We start from the raw sequence: 14,700 nt of genomic DNA on the forward strand, positions 1-14,700 counted from the left end.
GGCGAGCTGTCATGCTGAAAAGGAAAGAGAGCTCCAGGAGAGTTACAGCTTCTTCTGTAACCAGCCAAAGAATATGTGGTGTTCTGCACACACTGCAAGTGGCAACGTGGTTGAAATGTCGACAAACAAAGCCGTATTAAAACAAGCAAACACCCTCAAACGGTTGGTACAGGCTGAAAGTAGCTCTGCTTTACTTCACCTGCTTCAATGAAGGAAACGCCACTGACAACCAACTTGAACGGCTAGGAAACCTTTACCTACCACCTTTGTGTGACCAGTGCAGGTCAATGATCTGTTAATAAATAAATGAATATGTTCTGTTACACCAATGTGATCATCATTTTGGGTCTACTAGTGTTATATAATTACATTTTTTAAATAAAGTTTGAGTTGATCTTGGAGTGACGTGATTTATCATCTGCCGAGGACCTTTCTTTGTTTCTTGTTGGAAGGTGCACTGATGAAAAATCCAATTGTACCATGAGCTCATACATGTAGATTTGTGTTCCTAATTTGAGGTTTGAAAATATGGCCACCCTACATAACACCCGCCTCAGCTTCAGCCCTTAGCCTGGTTGACAGAAAGTTAGGTTGAGACAGCACTTCCAACACGGCCATTATTGGTCTTCAAAAGTCCTCTTTGGTAGCCGATTGGTGATGTCACAGCAACTTATATTTCGCTTTGTGTCCAGTCTATTGGAATGACATGAAGGAAAGGAGCGGGGGGCCCAAACCCAGGGCGCCCACTTAGAGGACTATAACCTCTATGTACTATGGGGCGCCACCAAAACACCAGTGACACAACTAATCAGTTTTAGTACCTTGGCGATCTCCTTCTTTATTTGACAGTTAATATGGCTTCTTTATTCTGAGCTATTTGGTCAATTATTTCTTCTGTCATGGTTATTTAATGTGCTTCATCTGACAAACCAAAGACGTTTTCTTTAGGTTAATTGATACACCTTTTATTCCTTTTTTTCTGCCTTAAGTTAAAATAATTCATAAAAACTATTTTCTGGTATGAATGGGGATTAAATGTTTCCTCTGTCACCGTGACAACAGGCTACTTCCTCATGCATCCAGCTGCTGGGTCAGGTCAAAGATCAGTTGGGGGTAAAGGGTGATGGATGCTGGGGTGGGGACCTTGTAAATACATGAATGGAGCTGTGTGTGTCTCTGTCTTTGGTGGCTCGTTTTGCTGTTGTCCATGGCAACAAAAACGCTCTTTTGGGATCTCATGGTGTGTCTATTGGCTTCTCTGGGTGTCTGTGTCTAATGTCATGCACCCATGGGATACAGTTTGTCGGATTAAGGCTTTTAAAGGACAATATAGCAAGGTTATCAAAATGTTAGATACTTTTTGACACCATGTGTTTTAAAAGATACAACCATTATTTTAATGATGGACAGAATCAAAAAGTACAAAATGGGAAAGAAAGAGAGCTGTCTAAATTGGACATGCCCTGGCAACATTTCTATGCAGAAAATATTGTCAGCATTTTAGTGTACTTTAGACAGTAGGATGGTCATTTAAAACACAATATCAGGTGCCGTAGGACTTCTGTTTTTGTTGCCACGGTATCAAAACAGGAGCGATTTTGAATGAAATTTTCATTTTTATAATCATATTTGAGTTAAAAAAGCTGGTGTGGTGAACACATTATTAATTCATGTGAATCCTTTTTCAGCTGAAAATGTCTCCTAGTCGGTCAATATCTGATGATGGAGTACTGGTTGAACCACTAGCCCGAGGCCAGCAGGCTTAAACACTGTAAAAAAACATTTTGTTGACAATGAACAGCGCTGATGCTGGTATGACGGAGCTGACCTGTGGTGACGGGTGATCAGATGGTGGTAAACCGCCAGAGGAGCTTCAGCTGGAGGAGCGGAGATGTGCACAAAGAGAGCAGTGTTAAACTGAGATTAATAATGTGGACGTCAGAGTGAGAGGACAGTGAGGATGTGCATGGAGCTGCTGTGTCATTTTTTGAATTAATGAATGCTCATTTGAAAATAACTCAATTCAAAAGACCTTTAGTTAAAACCCTTTCGGGATTCATCACATTTTTTACTTTTACATACTTTATTAATCCCCAAGGTTTCATTAATGGAGCGATGTCGGAGTGGGGCTTCTACACTGCTACATACGAAGCGCGCCAGAGCTATCGGAGGTTCTGTGCCTTGTTCATGGGCACCTCGGCAGTACTCGGGAAGTGACACGGCAACTCCCCAGCAGCCACACCACCTTCCATACTTTGATCTGCAATGGGACTTTAACCGTCGGCCCTCCGGTTCCCAACCCAAGTCCCTACAGACTACTACTGCCCCCAAAAGTAATAATTCTATATGTATTATTTATTTTCAGAATTGCTATTTACAATTAAAATAATTAAATTTTCTACAATTCTACAATTCACTTAGCAGACGCTTTTATCCAAAGCGATGTACATCAGAGAGTAAGAACAACACAAGCAAGGATCTAGAAAAAAGGGAACAATGTCAGTAAGAGCAAACGATCAGCTTTGAGTCCGATTGGACACACAGGTGCTGACAGGCATTGCACAGAGGCAAAGCACAACATTGAGGGCAGTTCTTGAGAGCTCTAATCAGTATAGAAACCATCTTATAAGTCATCGTTATCAAACAAAAACAATCGTCACAACCATCATCATCATCAATAATATCGAGACCATCATCATTAAGTTAGTAGGTATTCATGAAAGAGCTGGGTCTTTAGCTTTTTCTTAAAGGTGCAGAGGGACTCTGCAGATCGAATGGAGTTTGGAAGTTCATTCCACCACTGGGGGGCAACAGAGGAGAAGAGTCTAGTTAACGTCTTAGGACCCTGTTGTGAAGGTTGGATCAGACGCCTTTCACTGGCAGAGCGTAGTGGGCGGGAGGGAGTGTAGACCTGGATGAGAGAGTTAAAGTAAGGAGGAGCCGTTTTAGTCACTGTTTTGTAAGCGAGCAGGAGAGTTTTAAATTTGAAGCGAGCAGTAACTGGGAGCCAGTGTAAGGAGATGAACAGTGGAGTGACATGTGCTCTTTTAGGAAGGTTGAAGACCAGTCGTGCTGCTGCATTTTGTATCATTTGCAGAGGTTTGATAGTGCATGTAAGACCTGCCAGTAGAGCGTTGCAATAGTCGATGCGTGATATCACAAGAGCTTGTACCAGGAGCTGTGTAGCATGTTCTGACAGGTAAGGTCTGATCTTCCTGATGTCGTACAGGGCAAATCGACATGACCGGGCAATTGAGGCTACTTGAACCTTAAAAGTTAGCTGGTCATCAATCATGACACTGAGGTTCTGGGCAGACTTTGTGGGCATGAGTTTGGTTGTTCCAAGCTGGATATTGATCTGTGGTTGCATAGAGGGACTGGCTGGGATGACAAGGGATGAGCTCAGTCTTTGAAAGGTTGAGTTGAAGGTGCCGTTCATTCATCCATTTAGAGATATCAGCAAGGCATGATGAGATTCTTGCAGAGACTGTAACATCGTCTGGCAGGAATGACAGGAAGAGCTGGGTATCGTCAGCATAGCAGTGGTATGAGAAGCCATGAGAGCAAATTATTGAACCAAGTGAGCTTGTGTATATGGAGAAGAGAAGGGGACCAAGCACTGACCCTTGAGGTACCCCTGTGGATAAGTTGTGCGCTTTGGCAGCAGACAGGTCTAGCAGTAATAGAACTGAGGATTGACCCGCAGCTCTGGCAGCTCGTAGCGATTCTGTTACTGACAGTAGTGCAGTTTCAGTAGAGTGGCCCCGCTTAAAGCCTGACTGATTTGGGTCAAACAGATCGTTTCTGGACAGGAACTCAGAGACTTGCTTAAAGACTGTGCGCTCAAGTATTTTTGACAGAAAGGGCAGAATAGAAACCGGTCTGTAGTTTTCAACCTGGGCTGGGTTTAGTGTGGGTTTTTTGAGCAGAGGGGTGACCCGAGCTTGCTTGAATGCGGTGGGGAACAACCCCGTTGACAGAGAGGAGTTGATGATATGCTTAAGAGCAGCATTAAGCGGAGAGGAAATGGTCTGCAGGAGGCTTGATGGTATTGGGTCCAGAGGACAGGTGGTGGGCTGAGAGTCTAGCACAAGCTTAGAGACTTCATCCTCAGTCAGAGAGGAGAATGAGTCGAGTGAGGCACTTTTGGTTGGTGCCTTTGGGCTGAGTTGGTCAGGCTCAGAAAACTGGTTACTGATGGTTGCAACCTTTTCAGTAAAATACGAGGCAAACATGTCTGGTGTGAACAGATCGGAGGGTGGAGGAGGAGGTGGTTGAAGCAGTGAGTTAAAAGCAGAGAACATTTTTCTTGTATCTGTGGCATTGCATATCTTGTTCTGATAATATGTTGTCTTGGCAGTTTTCAACCTTTCATTAAGGTCAGCGGACTGTTTGGAATTTTGCCATTTTCTCTCTGCTGACCTCAGCCCTGCTCTTTGCTCTCTTATGACTTCCGTAAGCCATGGGCTAGGGTGGGTTTTGCAAGCGGGTTTGGACACCAGAGGGCAGAGCTTGTTCAGAGAGGAGGCTATAGTGTGGAGCAGAGTGTGTCTGTAGCCTCGTCTGTAGAGAGTGCGGTAAAGACCTTTTGGGCAGGCATGGCAGCCATTACCTCGTTAGACAGCTGAGCTGGCTTGAGCGATCGCATGTTTTGGTGGTATGACACCATTTGTGGGTGTGCCTGAGGGAGTTCTGGCAAGGGGATTGTGAGCAGTTCCGAGTCAGGATTAAATCAAGAGTGTTGCCAGCTTTGTGGGTAGGAGGAGTTGGGACCTGCGTGAGGTCAAATGAGGATAGGAGAGCAAGGAAGTCTGTTGCCTGGGCTTTATCAGTGTGTATATTCATGTCTCCCATTTCAATCAGTGGTGTTCCATCATCAGGGATTTCTGAGACAGTTCCACAACAAAATCATTCAGATTACACCCTGGTGGGCGGTAAATGATAGCAATGTACATTTTAATAAGAGCAGTAACCAAGATTGTGTGATATTCAAATGAGGAGTTGTTGCTCAGTGGGAAGAGTTTATTGAATTTCCAGGTATTAGAAATGAGGATACCTGTACCACCTCCACGTCCAACAAAGCGGGGTGTGTGTGAGAACACTGTGTCAACAGAAAGAGCAGCTGGTGTGACTGTATTTTCTGGGCAGATCCAGGTTTCAGTAAGAGCAAGTACCTGAATGTTGCGTTTAGCAGATGACCAGAGAAAATAGGCAAAGCAGTAGTCGTGGATGCCCGGGCTCTGTGGCCACGCTGAAGCGTCAGCTTCCTAGTTTTCAGATCAGAACTTGTTCTGCTGCAGTTTCGGATTCAGACTCTTTTAAGCTTTGATTTTCGTGAAAATCCCGCCCCAGATTTTCAGCTTGCAATCAACAGAGGGTGTGACACGCGTCAACTGCCTCTCCTGTTGATGCTCAGAGAATGAAACTTAAGTGCTCAGTCCAAACAAAGCCTGACAATGACCCACTATCAATATCTACTCAAAGCAAGTTTCGATTCACTCACCTGGCTGACAAGACCTTCCTAGTTTTCAGATCAGAGCTTGTTCTGCTGCAGTTTCAGATTCAGACTCTTTTAAGCTTGGATTTTCGTGAAAATCCTGCCCCAGATTTTCAGCTTGCAATCAGATCAGAGCTTGTTCTGATTCAGCTAATTTTCTACATCATTACTTTTTGATTATCTCTCATCATCAATGCAGATACGACTGTTTTTGCCATTTGTACTTTTTCTAATGAGAGTATTGATTCCACATTACATCCAATATTTGCTGTTACATTGCCCTTATATATAAAGGTGTTACTTTAATGAAACAACCTCAAGAGTCACAGTCTGCACAGGAAGGAGAGATCATATTTTACTTTCCAGCCCCCCCCATTTCCCCTCAGATATAAAAGAAAGACGCCCACTCAGTCAGTGATTTATGTACATTTAAAACAAATTACTTTGTACTTTTACATGAGTAGATTAACCGACCTGTAATTTACTTCTACTTCAGTAAAACTTAAAAAAGTCATGTTGCAGACACTGAAGCTTCAGTGTTTAGACAGCTCTGCGTTGGCCTTCAAAACTTTCTGCGTTCTACCATTTTTCAAAAGCATCTCCAATATTTATCCCTGTTCGAGCACGTTTCTGCTCGTGGAGCTTATTAGAAAAATGCAGAGGCTTTTTAGGTCGGGTAGAATCAGTTATATTGAACCAGTTCTCTTGCCCACTTCCATCTCTGCAACATCTGTTGGTTTGCTGTTTGCCAGGTAAACCAAGGGGCGTCCAAAACGGCTGTGTGGGGGTGCCTTAAAACCGCCTACCTTCTCTGGTCTAAACAAATCCAGACCATTCAGGACCAGAATCTAAACTTAGAAGGAGGACATACTGGCTGCTGCGTTGTTGTCAGAGAAGCCAGCACTTCAACATAGATGATGATATATTATGATGATGATATAGTAAGGTGATTTTATCATTTAAATTAATAGATATCTTACAGACTAGTCCTTTAATCAAAGTAGATATACTTTTACATGAGTACCATATAAGTTATACTTGCATTATTCTTATATTTTAAACTGAAAAGCAGGCCCAATTACAATTACAAAGTTATACAAATTCAGGCTAAATGAAATAGGAAAGAGGGGCAAGAAAATTTACTTTACTAAGATGCACTATAAGATATCTTATTTCAAGACAAGCAATAAGTATTTTGTTTGTCCAATTGGCAAATATTTATACTTGTTACACGCACCACAGGCCTCTTATTTTTTGCTTTTATATCATGAAATAAGATCATTATCACAGACATCCAAAACACATAGCCTTCAACTTTTTGATAACAATTAATTTGTTTTCAATAATGTAGGCTAATAGTTTTTCCACTGTTTTACAAGCAAACATTAATTTTCCACATTTAGGCTTTTTTCGTGTGGCCTATATGCACAATGGAATATAGACAGACAGAGACTCTGCAAGTGTTTTGTTTTGGCATAAGCTATGGCCAACAGTTGCCTGTGTTCAATATAATTTTTATAGATGAATAGGCTAGATGAACATTTTCAGGCAACCCCATTTGAATTTCATCACGTGGAGTCGGGACCCCAAGGTTGAGAAAGCCTGCGGTACAAATAGACATAAAATAAGAATGTCTTTACAAAGGCTACAGTCATTGGTTCCTAGCAATGGTGACAAACGGTTTATAAGCCTTAGCGTGTCCTTATTTTTTAACTTAAAAAAATGACGATGTGTCTGTAACGCTTTATCCATGAATACTGATAATTGTTAAATTTGTTGTTGAAATCTTGACGAAAAAAACATTTTACAACACGGGAGGTTGCCGTGTTAATACAAATAACAAAAGGAGTGGAGATGCCGGGGATTGAACCCGGGGCCTCATACATGCAAAGCATGCGCTCTACCACTGAGCTACATCCCCTGATGGAAGTCAATGGAAGTCATTACTATATTTATACTACTACTTATATTACTCATACTACCCACTACGATGTAAAGTATATGCCTAGGTAAATATTGACTTTAATTAAGCCTACGGCAAAATCATATAAAATCACATATTACTAAATAACTGCAGAACACCTGGAAAAAAAACCGGCCTATTTCTCGTGTAGGCAAAAGCTCCTTTAAATGCAATTTACGTCGATTAGGGATTATCTATCTTTGACGAAACTGCAATGATAAACTGTGAAACACTCCTAGATAACGCAGCAATAAATTAATTTAGGCCTAGATAGGCGTAGTAGTAGGCCTACTATTACACAAATTCACAAATGTAAGACAGTTACAAAACAATATCAATAGGTGAATAAAAAATATATTTTTACAGCATTGCCAAAGAAAAGGGGTAGGCTATTGGTTTCTGCAATTTAAAATAAAAAAAATGCATTTCATAGGCTATCTGTGGCCTTTCAAAATTACCTTTTAACAACTAGAACAAATATTTGTATTTTTAATGAAAAACCTCGAGTAACCTAACCCTATTTCATTCGGGTTACTTTGAATTGGGAAGCTCGTGTCTGGGAATGTTTTAATGTCCTAATTAATGGATAATACTTTAAATAATTTCTAAATATCATACAAATTGTTACTCATGATCATAGTCAAGCACTCCTGACAGGATGAGCCTTTTCTTGATTCCCCCGGCAGGTGTCGCTGTTTCCCCGTCATGCACATTAACACCTGGCAGCGCATCACTCACTTGTAGAGGTAAAGCTGTCATAATGCCAGTTTCGGTCTGTGGAGGCGGAAAAGGTTAATGCAGGTATGCTGTCGTGGTGTTAATTTATGACGTATGGAAGTAAGTCACAATTCGTGTTTCACAGCGTGACATTTCATTACCTACATTTTACCTGAGCCGCTCACACAATGCAATGAGGTTTTACTCCGTCAGATTTGGATGTCTGTTGGCTTTCGCGGGTTTTGTGTCGTTTACCTGGATTAAATCAATTCCCAATCATGGAGGTAAGATGTTCCAATCTTCAATCCAATTTAAAAGTTTCAATATTTTAAATTACGAGTAAATCTTGTAAATCAATAAATGTAGTATTAAAAAAAATCATACATAGGCCTATAGCCTAACTACTGGGACTAACTCATCACCTTAATTTATTTCGGTATCTGCTTGTCCGTTTTTTAAACCTTCATACTGTCACCCTCTACATCCGGGGTCAGGAAAATTTACCAAAAACACTGAAAACAATCGCTCTGGTCCGAGGCAGAAATAATAATCTAATGGTCTAGTTTAGAAAAATATTATTTTCACCACTCTTTTTTGTCCCCCCACAACAATTTTGTATTGGAGCTTTTGAATTCCGATACAAATGTACTAGGGTATGAATATGAAGAAACAAAAACAGCTGGATAAAAAAAACATTTTTTAATTATACATAAAAAAACAATAAAAAACATATAATTATAAAAACGGAGGAGAACTGACATTGGTGGTACTTTATAATGCCACATCGCTGCAGCCATATACAGTCTAAATTCATCAGAGCATAAAAATATTATTTCTATTATAAAAGAAACGTAAGAAATTAAGAAAAAGATGCATAGTAAGAAAAACTATTCCCAACTTTGATAATGTTTAAATAACAATACGGGACAAATGATGAGTTTTCATGGCTTCAGCTACCAGTTTTTTTGTTTTTTGTATCAGAAGAAGGCAGCCTTGTGTGCAACAGTTTGACAGTTATCAACCGGAGAGACATTAGATTTTGAGATTTCTCAGTGAGATTGTTCAAAAGTCAGGGAGACACTGCAGACTTACAGACCTGTGTTGTGTTGATAAAGCATTTGTATTACACATTGAAACTTTTGCTATTATGATTAATTTATGCTGCAAGACAAAAATACGCCATTCAAGTCAAAGATCTATTTATAGCAGTAAATCCTGTGAGCTGTTTATTGCTTCTCCTTTTGTGTTTTGGTTGTGAATGTCACACTGTGAAGACGCCAAAGCTGGCTCTCTAACTTCCTTTATTCTTCAAACAAGAAATAATGAACTGTCAGACCACATAGCTCAAATTCAGTCAGTTTCAGGAAACCTGCATAATAAGATAATTTACACTTGATGAGATTTTAGATATTTATTTAAACGCTGCCAACACAACAGCGCAACATTTTATTCTCAATAGTACCAACTTGTGTGTTTGTCCCCAGTTTCTACAGTACAGCTCGACCTGCAGACCCTGTACGAGCGCCTGTCCGTGGCCGAGCAGTTGGGAGGCGAGGTCAGAAAGGATCTCAGCAGCATGCTGGAAGAGCTGAAGAACATATCCAAAGCTGTCAACAACACCCATCACACCACAAACACCACCACCACCACCAACAACAACAACAACAACATCTCCACAATCCTATCAGGTACTGTGTTTGTGTCCAACAGGCATGTGGAGGTCTGAAGTGTGTGAACACCATTAGAGCGTGACAGTAATTCAGCACAAAACATACAGTTAGATAGATCTAACCCTCGTAAACGACCCTCTAATATGTCCAAGACGTTAATGGGAAACTTAACAGATATTGGCCTCTGCGATATATGGAGAACAATGCACCCATCCAGGAGAGAATACCCCTATAACTCCCAAGTCCATAATTCTTATTGAAGGATTGACTTCTTGACTTCTTGACTTCTTGACTTGATAAATACTGCCCTTATTAAACGCACAGTATGTAAAATCCACCACCAGGGCGCTCCCATATCGAAACAATAACTAAAGATGACGCAGAGGCTGGCGGGTAATCATGGGAGTGATTCTCTCAGCTACGTGATATCACATACTCATTATAGTTTGTCCCCCGTCGTGGTAGTAGGTTTAGATGTCGAAAAGGCGTTTGACCGAGTAGAGTGGCGCTATGTGCTCGAGGTTTTATGTCGTTTCATCAGTCCCCCAAGGTGTCTGTATAAACCAATGGGCAGATTTCAGAATCGTTTTGCCTTGGATGAGGCTTTCTCCTTACCTGTTTGCTCTTGCAGTAAAGCCATTAGCGATTAAGATCAGGTCTCATAATAGCATTATCAGAGTTACCAGAGGGGAGGGTCTCGAACAGTCCATGTCCAGGTCCACAATTGGTTGGAATGGACAGTCGTTCAGAGTTGTGAGCCCCATGCTGTGGTGAGTTGAAGTTATTATGAGGGATGGTTTCTGGACTGTACCACATTCTTTCAAAGTGACAGTAAAACTTGTTCAGTTTGTTGGCCAGGTGCCAGTCATTCACAGAGAGGAGGAGAACTGTTGTTTTAGTTTCTCATTGTGAAGACGCTTGGCTTCTCTCACCGCCCTTCTGAAGGTGTATTTAGCCTCTTTAAAACTCTCCCTGTCCCTTAAAGGCCTCTTAAAGGCCTCCTCCTTTTTCTGCCTCAACGGTTAGTTTAGCTGTGAACCAGGGCTAACCAGGGTAACTGACTGTAGTGCGTGATGTTAAACACAAATCCTGGCAGAAGACTCCATTCACTAAATTAGTGGGTTCAGGTCTACTACTTTTCAGAAAATGTATATGTATGTAAATATATTTTTATGTTTACAGTCCAAAAATCTTAAATGGTGTGTAAAAATAACTGCAGCTCCAGAAACGTTCAAATATGAGTGAGATGAGCCTATTTTTGTTTAGTTTATTTTGGACTCTGAAATGAAAATGATTTACTGACATTAGGAGACATGTTGCGGTCTCTTGCAGGAAAGAGAGTTCTTGATGTGTTCTTATAAATCTAAATTATGAAGAACTTTCAGCTGATTGCTTAAAGCAACATTACGTATACCTTTGGTTTGATGTGCTTTGCACTGCGCTGTTGTAAAAATACACAGAGCTGAGTGCTGACATGGCTCCCCCTCACATACAACATGCATTTGTTGACAAACAGACCGGTGGTGTTGTTAGAAGCCAAAGAAAAACAACGTTGACTGACAAGGTACAGTAATATAACCGGATTTTGCAAAAATTTGACTCTTCTAGAGCTTACAGCTGATTGTAGAGACAACTTTTGTGTGCAAACCTGAGACAAAACTTGGGTTCGATGACTTTCTGCAGCCGGTAAAGCTGCTTAACATGAGACAACCATGACAACAGTGACACCGATAACGATACATCCTAACATTAGATCTTAATCTATAATGAATAATATCTGCAGGGTTGTACACTCTGCTTGGCTTCATCCGTCACCGTCCTCTTCCTCTTAGCCTCAGCCAGTGTATCAACAGTATAAAGACTGGCACTTCTCGCAAGAGAACAGCGGCTTAGTCCTATAAGCAGGCGACCATGACATACGTGGACAAGAGGGAGACAGTGTTGAAAGTTGTTGTACTGATAGATGTTACGTTGACTTTGGAACTTTTATTTTAAGATAAAAAAATTACATATTGTTGCTTTAAAAGTTAGACGAATTAAGGAAAATCAGATGTACTATATTTGGACCAAAAACCAGGATATCTGTTTTCTCCTGGTAAAGTTCTGTTAAAGTGAACTGTCAAAGAGGGTTCAGATCATCAGGAATTACTACTCTAAGAGGTAATGGTATAGTGTGCTCTCAGACAAAAACCTTTAGTTGTTACAAACTGAAAAAGCTTGGACCCAGGACAGAACCATGAGGAACTCCATATCGCCTTTTCTTTTTTATGAAAAGGTTTCAACTGAGATAAAAAAAAAGTTGCAACTTGACAGACAGGACTGTACAGAGGGAAAATATACAGTATTACAGATATTTAGAGTTGAATAAACCATAGTTTAGCGAAGTTGCAGTTCATGGTCAATGTCTTAACTCCTAAATAATGGTTGTGTATGGTTCTCAGGTGTGTTATTTTAGTCTTCAGTTATCAGACGAGCAGCAGCCACTTTTAATAAAGGTTTCACAACTAAGGAAACACTTCCTAGTGTGGTCAGTAACACAGATTGAATATTAACTTTCTGTGGAATGAGCTGCTTTCAAACCAGATTGACAAGGTCTCAAAATATCTTATTGGTTGTGTTGGGGCTTTACTCATACATATATGAATCTACACATTCTATTGGTACATCACATCGTCATATCAGGATCCTGAAAAGAAACTGCAAGAAACTTTTCCTGAAAAAAAACAAAAACACTTGGACTTGGAGGAAGTTGTCTCTTTTGTGGCAAATGTCTTTGAGGGTTCTCGTTTTATCATTTTGGTGCAGGCAGATGGCTGCTCTTCTGACACAACCTTTCAGAATAATCATTTTAAACATAGCCTATTTTAAATCGATTTACATATTTAATATAAATGTTTTCTTTAACGGGGCCCTAATACTCCGCCGTATCTCAAGTATCATATCTAAGTTTAAAATTCTTCACAACCCTACCTGAGATGTAAGTAGCTTTTTGCATAGACTGAATGCCTCCTCCTCTCCTTCCTTCTGTGGACAGAAACAAGAATGCGGGCGGACAACACCTCAGATGGACAGTCGATCCTGCAGCCCAACATTTACCTCTACCTGCCCCATCTCAGACAGCATCCAGAGAGCCTCGTACCCAACATAAAGCTGGGACAAGGACGCAGGGGAGGTATGGAGCATGCAAACATAAACACCTCCATAAAACACACACATTTAGTATTGTATACATCCCCTATGACTCTGTTTGTTCCAGCTTTATTTGACAGATACAATATAAATAAAGCCAGTAATGAATTGTTTTTTAACTGTAGCTGCCTGACAAGTTTCTTTTGATACTTACTGTAGTTCTAAATAGTTGTTCAAATATTTTCTCATTTCTATTTGGACTTAATTGCACACTTTTCCTTGTCTTTGTCCTGCTGAAACACTTGAACTTCCCCTCTGGGAATAAGGAATATCTTATCCATCAATCAATCACACTTTATTTATATAGCACTTATGTGCTTGACAAAGGGGTGGAAAAGTGTTCGACAAAAGGTAGTTTGTAAAAAACAATTAGTGACCAATGCACATTAATAAGAATGAAATTCCAAAAAATTAAAGATGGATGGCCAATGTAATAAGACAAGGCATAAAAGCAATAAGAAAATAAAAATGAGTACACACAAGAAACATTTAAAGCTGTAGTAAAATAAGACTGTGATTTGGTAGTGATGAGAGGAGAGAAGGTCCGTTGCCCGGGGCTACAGCCAGTTTAGGGCTACAGCACCAGGTAGTGGGGAGTGCTACGCTACAGTTTGAGTGCACATTGGAACAGCCTTCAGCGAAAGCAAATACAAATATTGATAATCAGTTCGTCCGACTAGTAATTCTGGTGCTGACAAGGAAGGTTGAATCTTTTTGTCTGTTAGCCGTGAACTTCCTGAGATGAATCAGGTTGATTCTGAGAACCAGGAAGTGAGTGCAGGAATGCCAAAGCAGTGACAGCAGACAACCTTTTGTAGATGCCATGAGGTGCATCTGCCTTAGCAGGTTTTAACAGACTCATGCAAGAAAAGAAGAAAAACTAGACACTGCTGACATCTCTTCAACAAAGAATAATAAGAGAGGCACACACCTGAGAGAGGCATTGTCTTGAGAAGGGAGGGACGAGGCTGAAGGGGAAACTTTAAGAGACTAAATTGAAAAATTCATAAAAGAAATGAAAGATTATTTTTCTTTTTACCTGTTTAGATTGTAATCTTATCTGGCCTGGTTGGAACCATGTTATGTTTCAAGTTTCATCTTTATTTCTGCTTCAGTGTCATCTTTTTCGCTGGTTGTTTGTTGAGATATAAAGTTGAATGAATATGTTTTTGAAATATTGCAGATTTTGATCACAGTGAAAAATGTCATGTAAGTGGATATGGATAATCATCAGGGTGCTGGAAAACGCTGATATGAGAGTTTGCTGCTGGGCAGTAACACTTCCTGGCATGGTGCTTGCTGAGGCTCCTCTAACACTCCTTTCTTTCCTTCAGTGTGTTTGAACGGTGATATTGCTTCAAATGTTTGAGAAGTTTTGTGGTGTTGCCTGTTTCAGCCTCACATGACTTCTTGTGTAATTATAGGTTTAAATCTATCAAACATTATGTTTATATTGAGAAAATTATATCGCGATAACTAGCGTTATTGTTTTATCGCCAGGCCTAGTACCATACCGATGTATAAAAAATGGACGCCGTCTCAGCGACGTCACCCATTGGTTTATGAAGAGGGATTTTGAGGCCAAACAATGGCTGCTGTTGTACTGTGAATGCCGACCCTACAGTATAAAGCCCGATTCGCACGGGACTAGTATTACCTGGGGA

At 40.5% G+C, this 14,700-nt stretch overlaps 1 protein-coding gene and 1 non-coding gene across 6 annotated transcripts in view; one reads left to right on the forward strand and one right to left on the reverse strand.

Annotated features, from left to right (window-relative positions):
- zgc:154054 (Alpha-1,3-mannosyl-glycoprotein 4-beta-N-acetylglucosaminyltransferase B-like) overlaps positions 1-14,700 on the forward strand; it is a 44,807-nt gene that overhangs the window by 10,540 nt on the left and 19,567 nt on the right. Inside the window, exons 2-4 of one of the 5 annotated variants that reach the window (XM_061048825.1) lie at positions 8,252-8,461; positions 9,662-9,865; positions 12,882-13,019. In XM_061048825.1, the coding sequence (XP_060904808.1) occupies positions 8,371-8,461; positions 9,662-9,865; positions 12,882-13,019 (433 nt within the window). In that variant the 5' untranslated portion in view covers positions 8,252-8,370. Of the gene's footprint in view, positions 1-8,214; positions 8,462-9,661; positions 9,866-12,881; positions 13,020-14,219; positions 14,246-14,700 lie in introns of those variants that run through there. The other 4 variants (XM_061048826.1, XM_061048824.1, XM_061048827.1 and 1 more) reach the window with 4 other exon arrangements.
- Positions 7,347-7,418, reverse strand: trnaa-ugc (transfer RNA alanine (anticodon UGC)). Its single transcript has one exon. It is a non-coding gene; the product is annotated as a tRNA-Ala (tRNA).

Source organism: Labrus mixtus, chromosome 10, assembly GCF_963584025.1.
Source record: "Labrus mixtus chromosome 10, fLabMix1.1, whole genome shotgun sequence".
Lineage (NCBI taxonomy): Eukaryota > Metazoa > Chordata > Actinopteri > Labriformes > Labridae > Labrus > Labrus mixtus.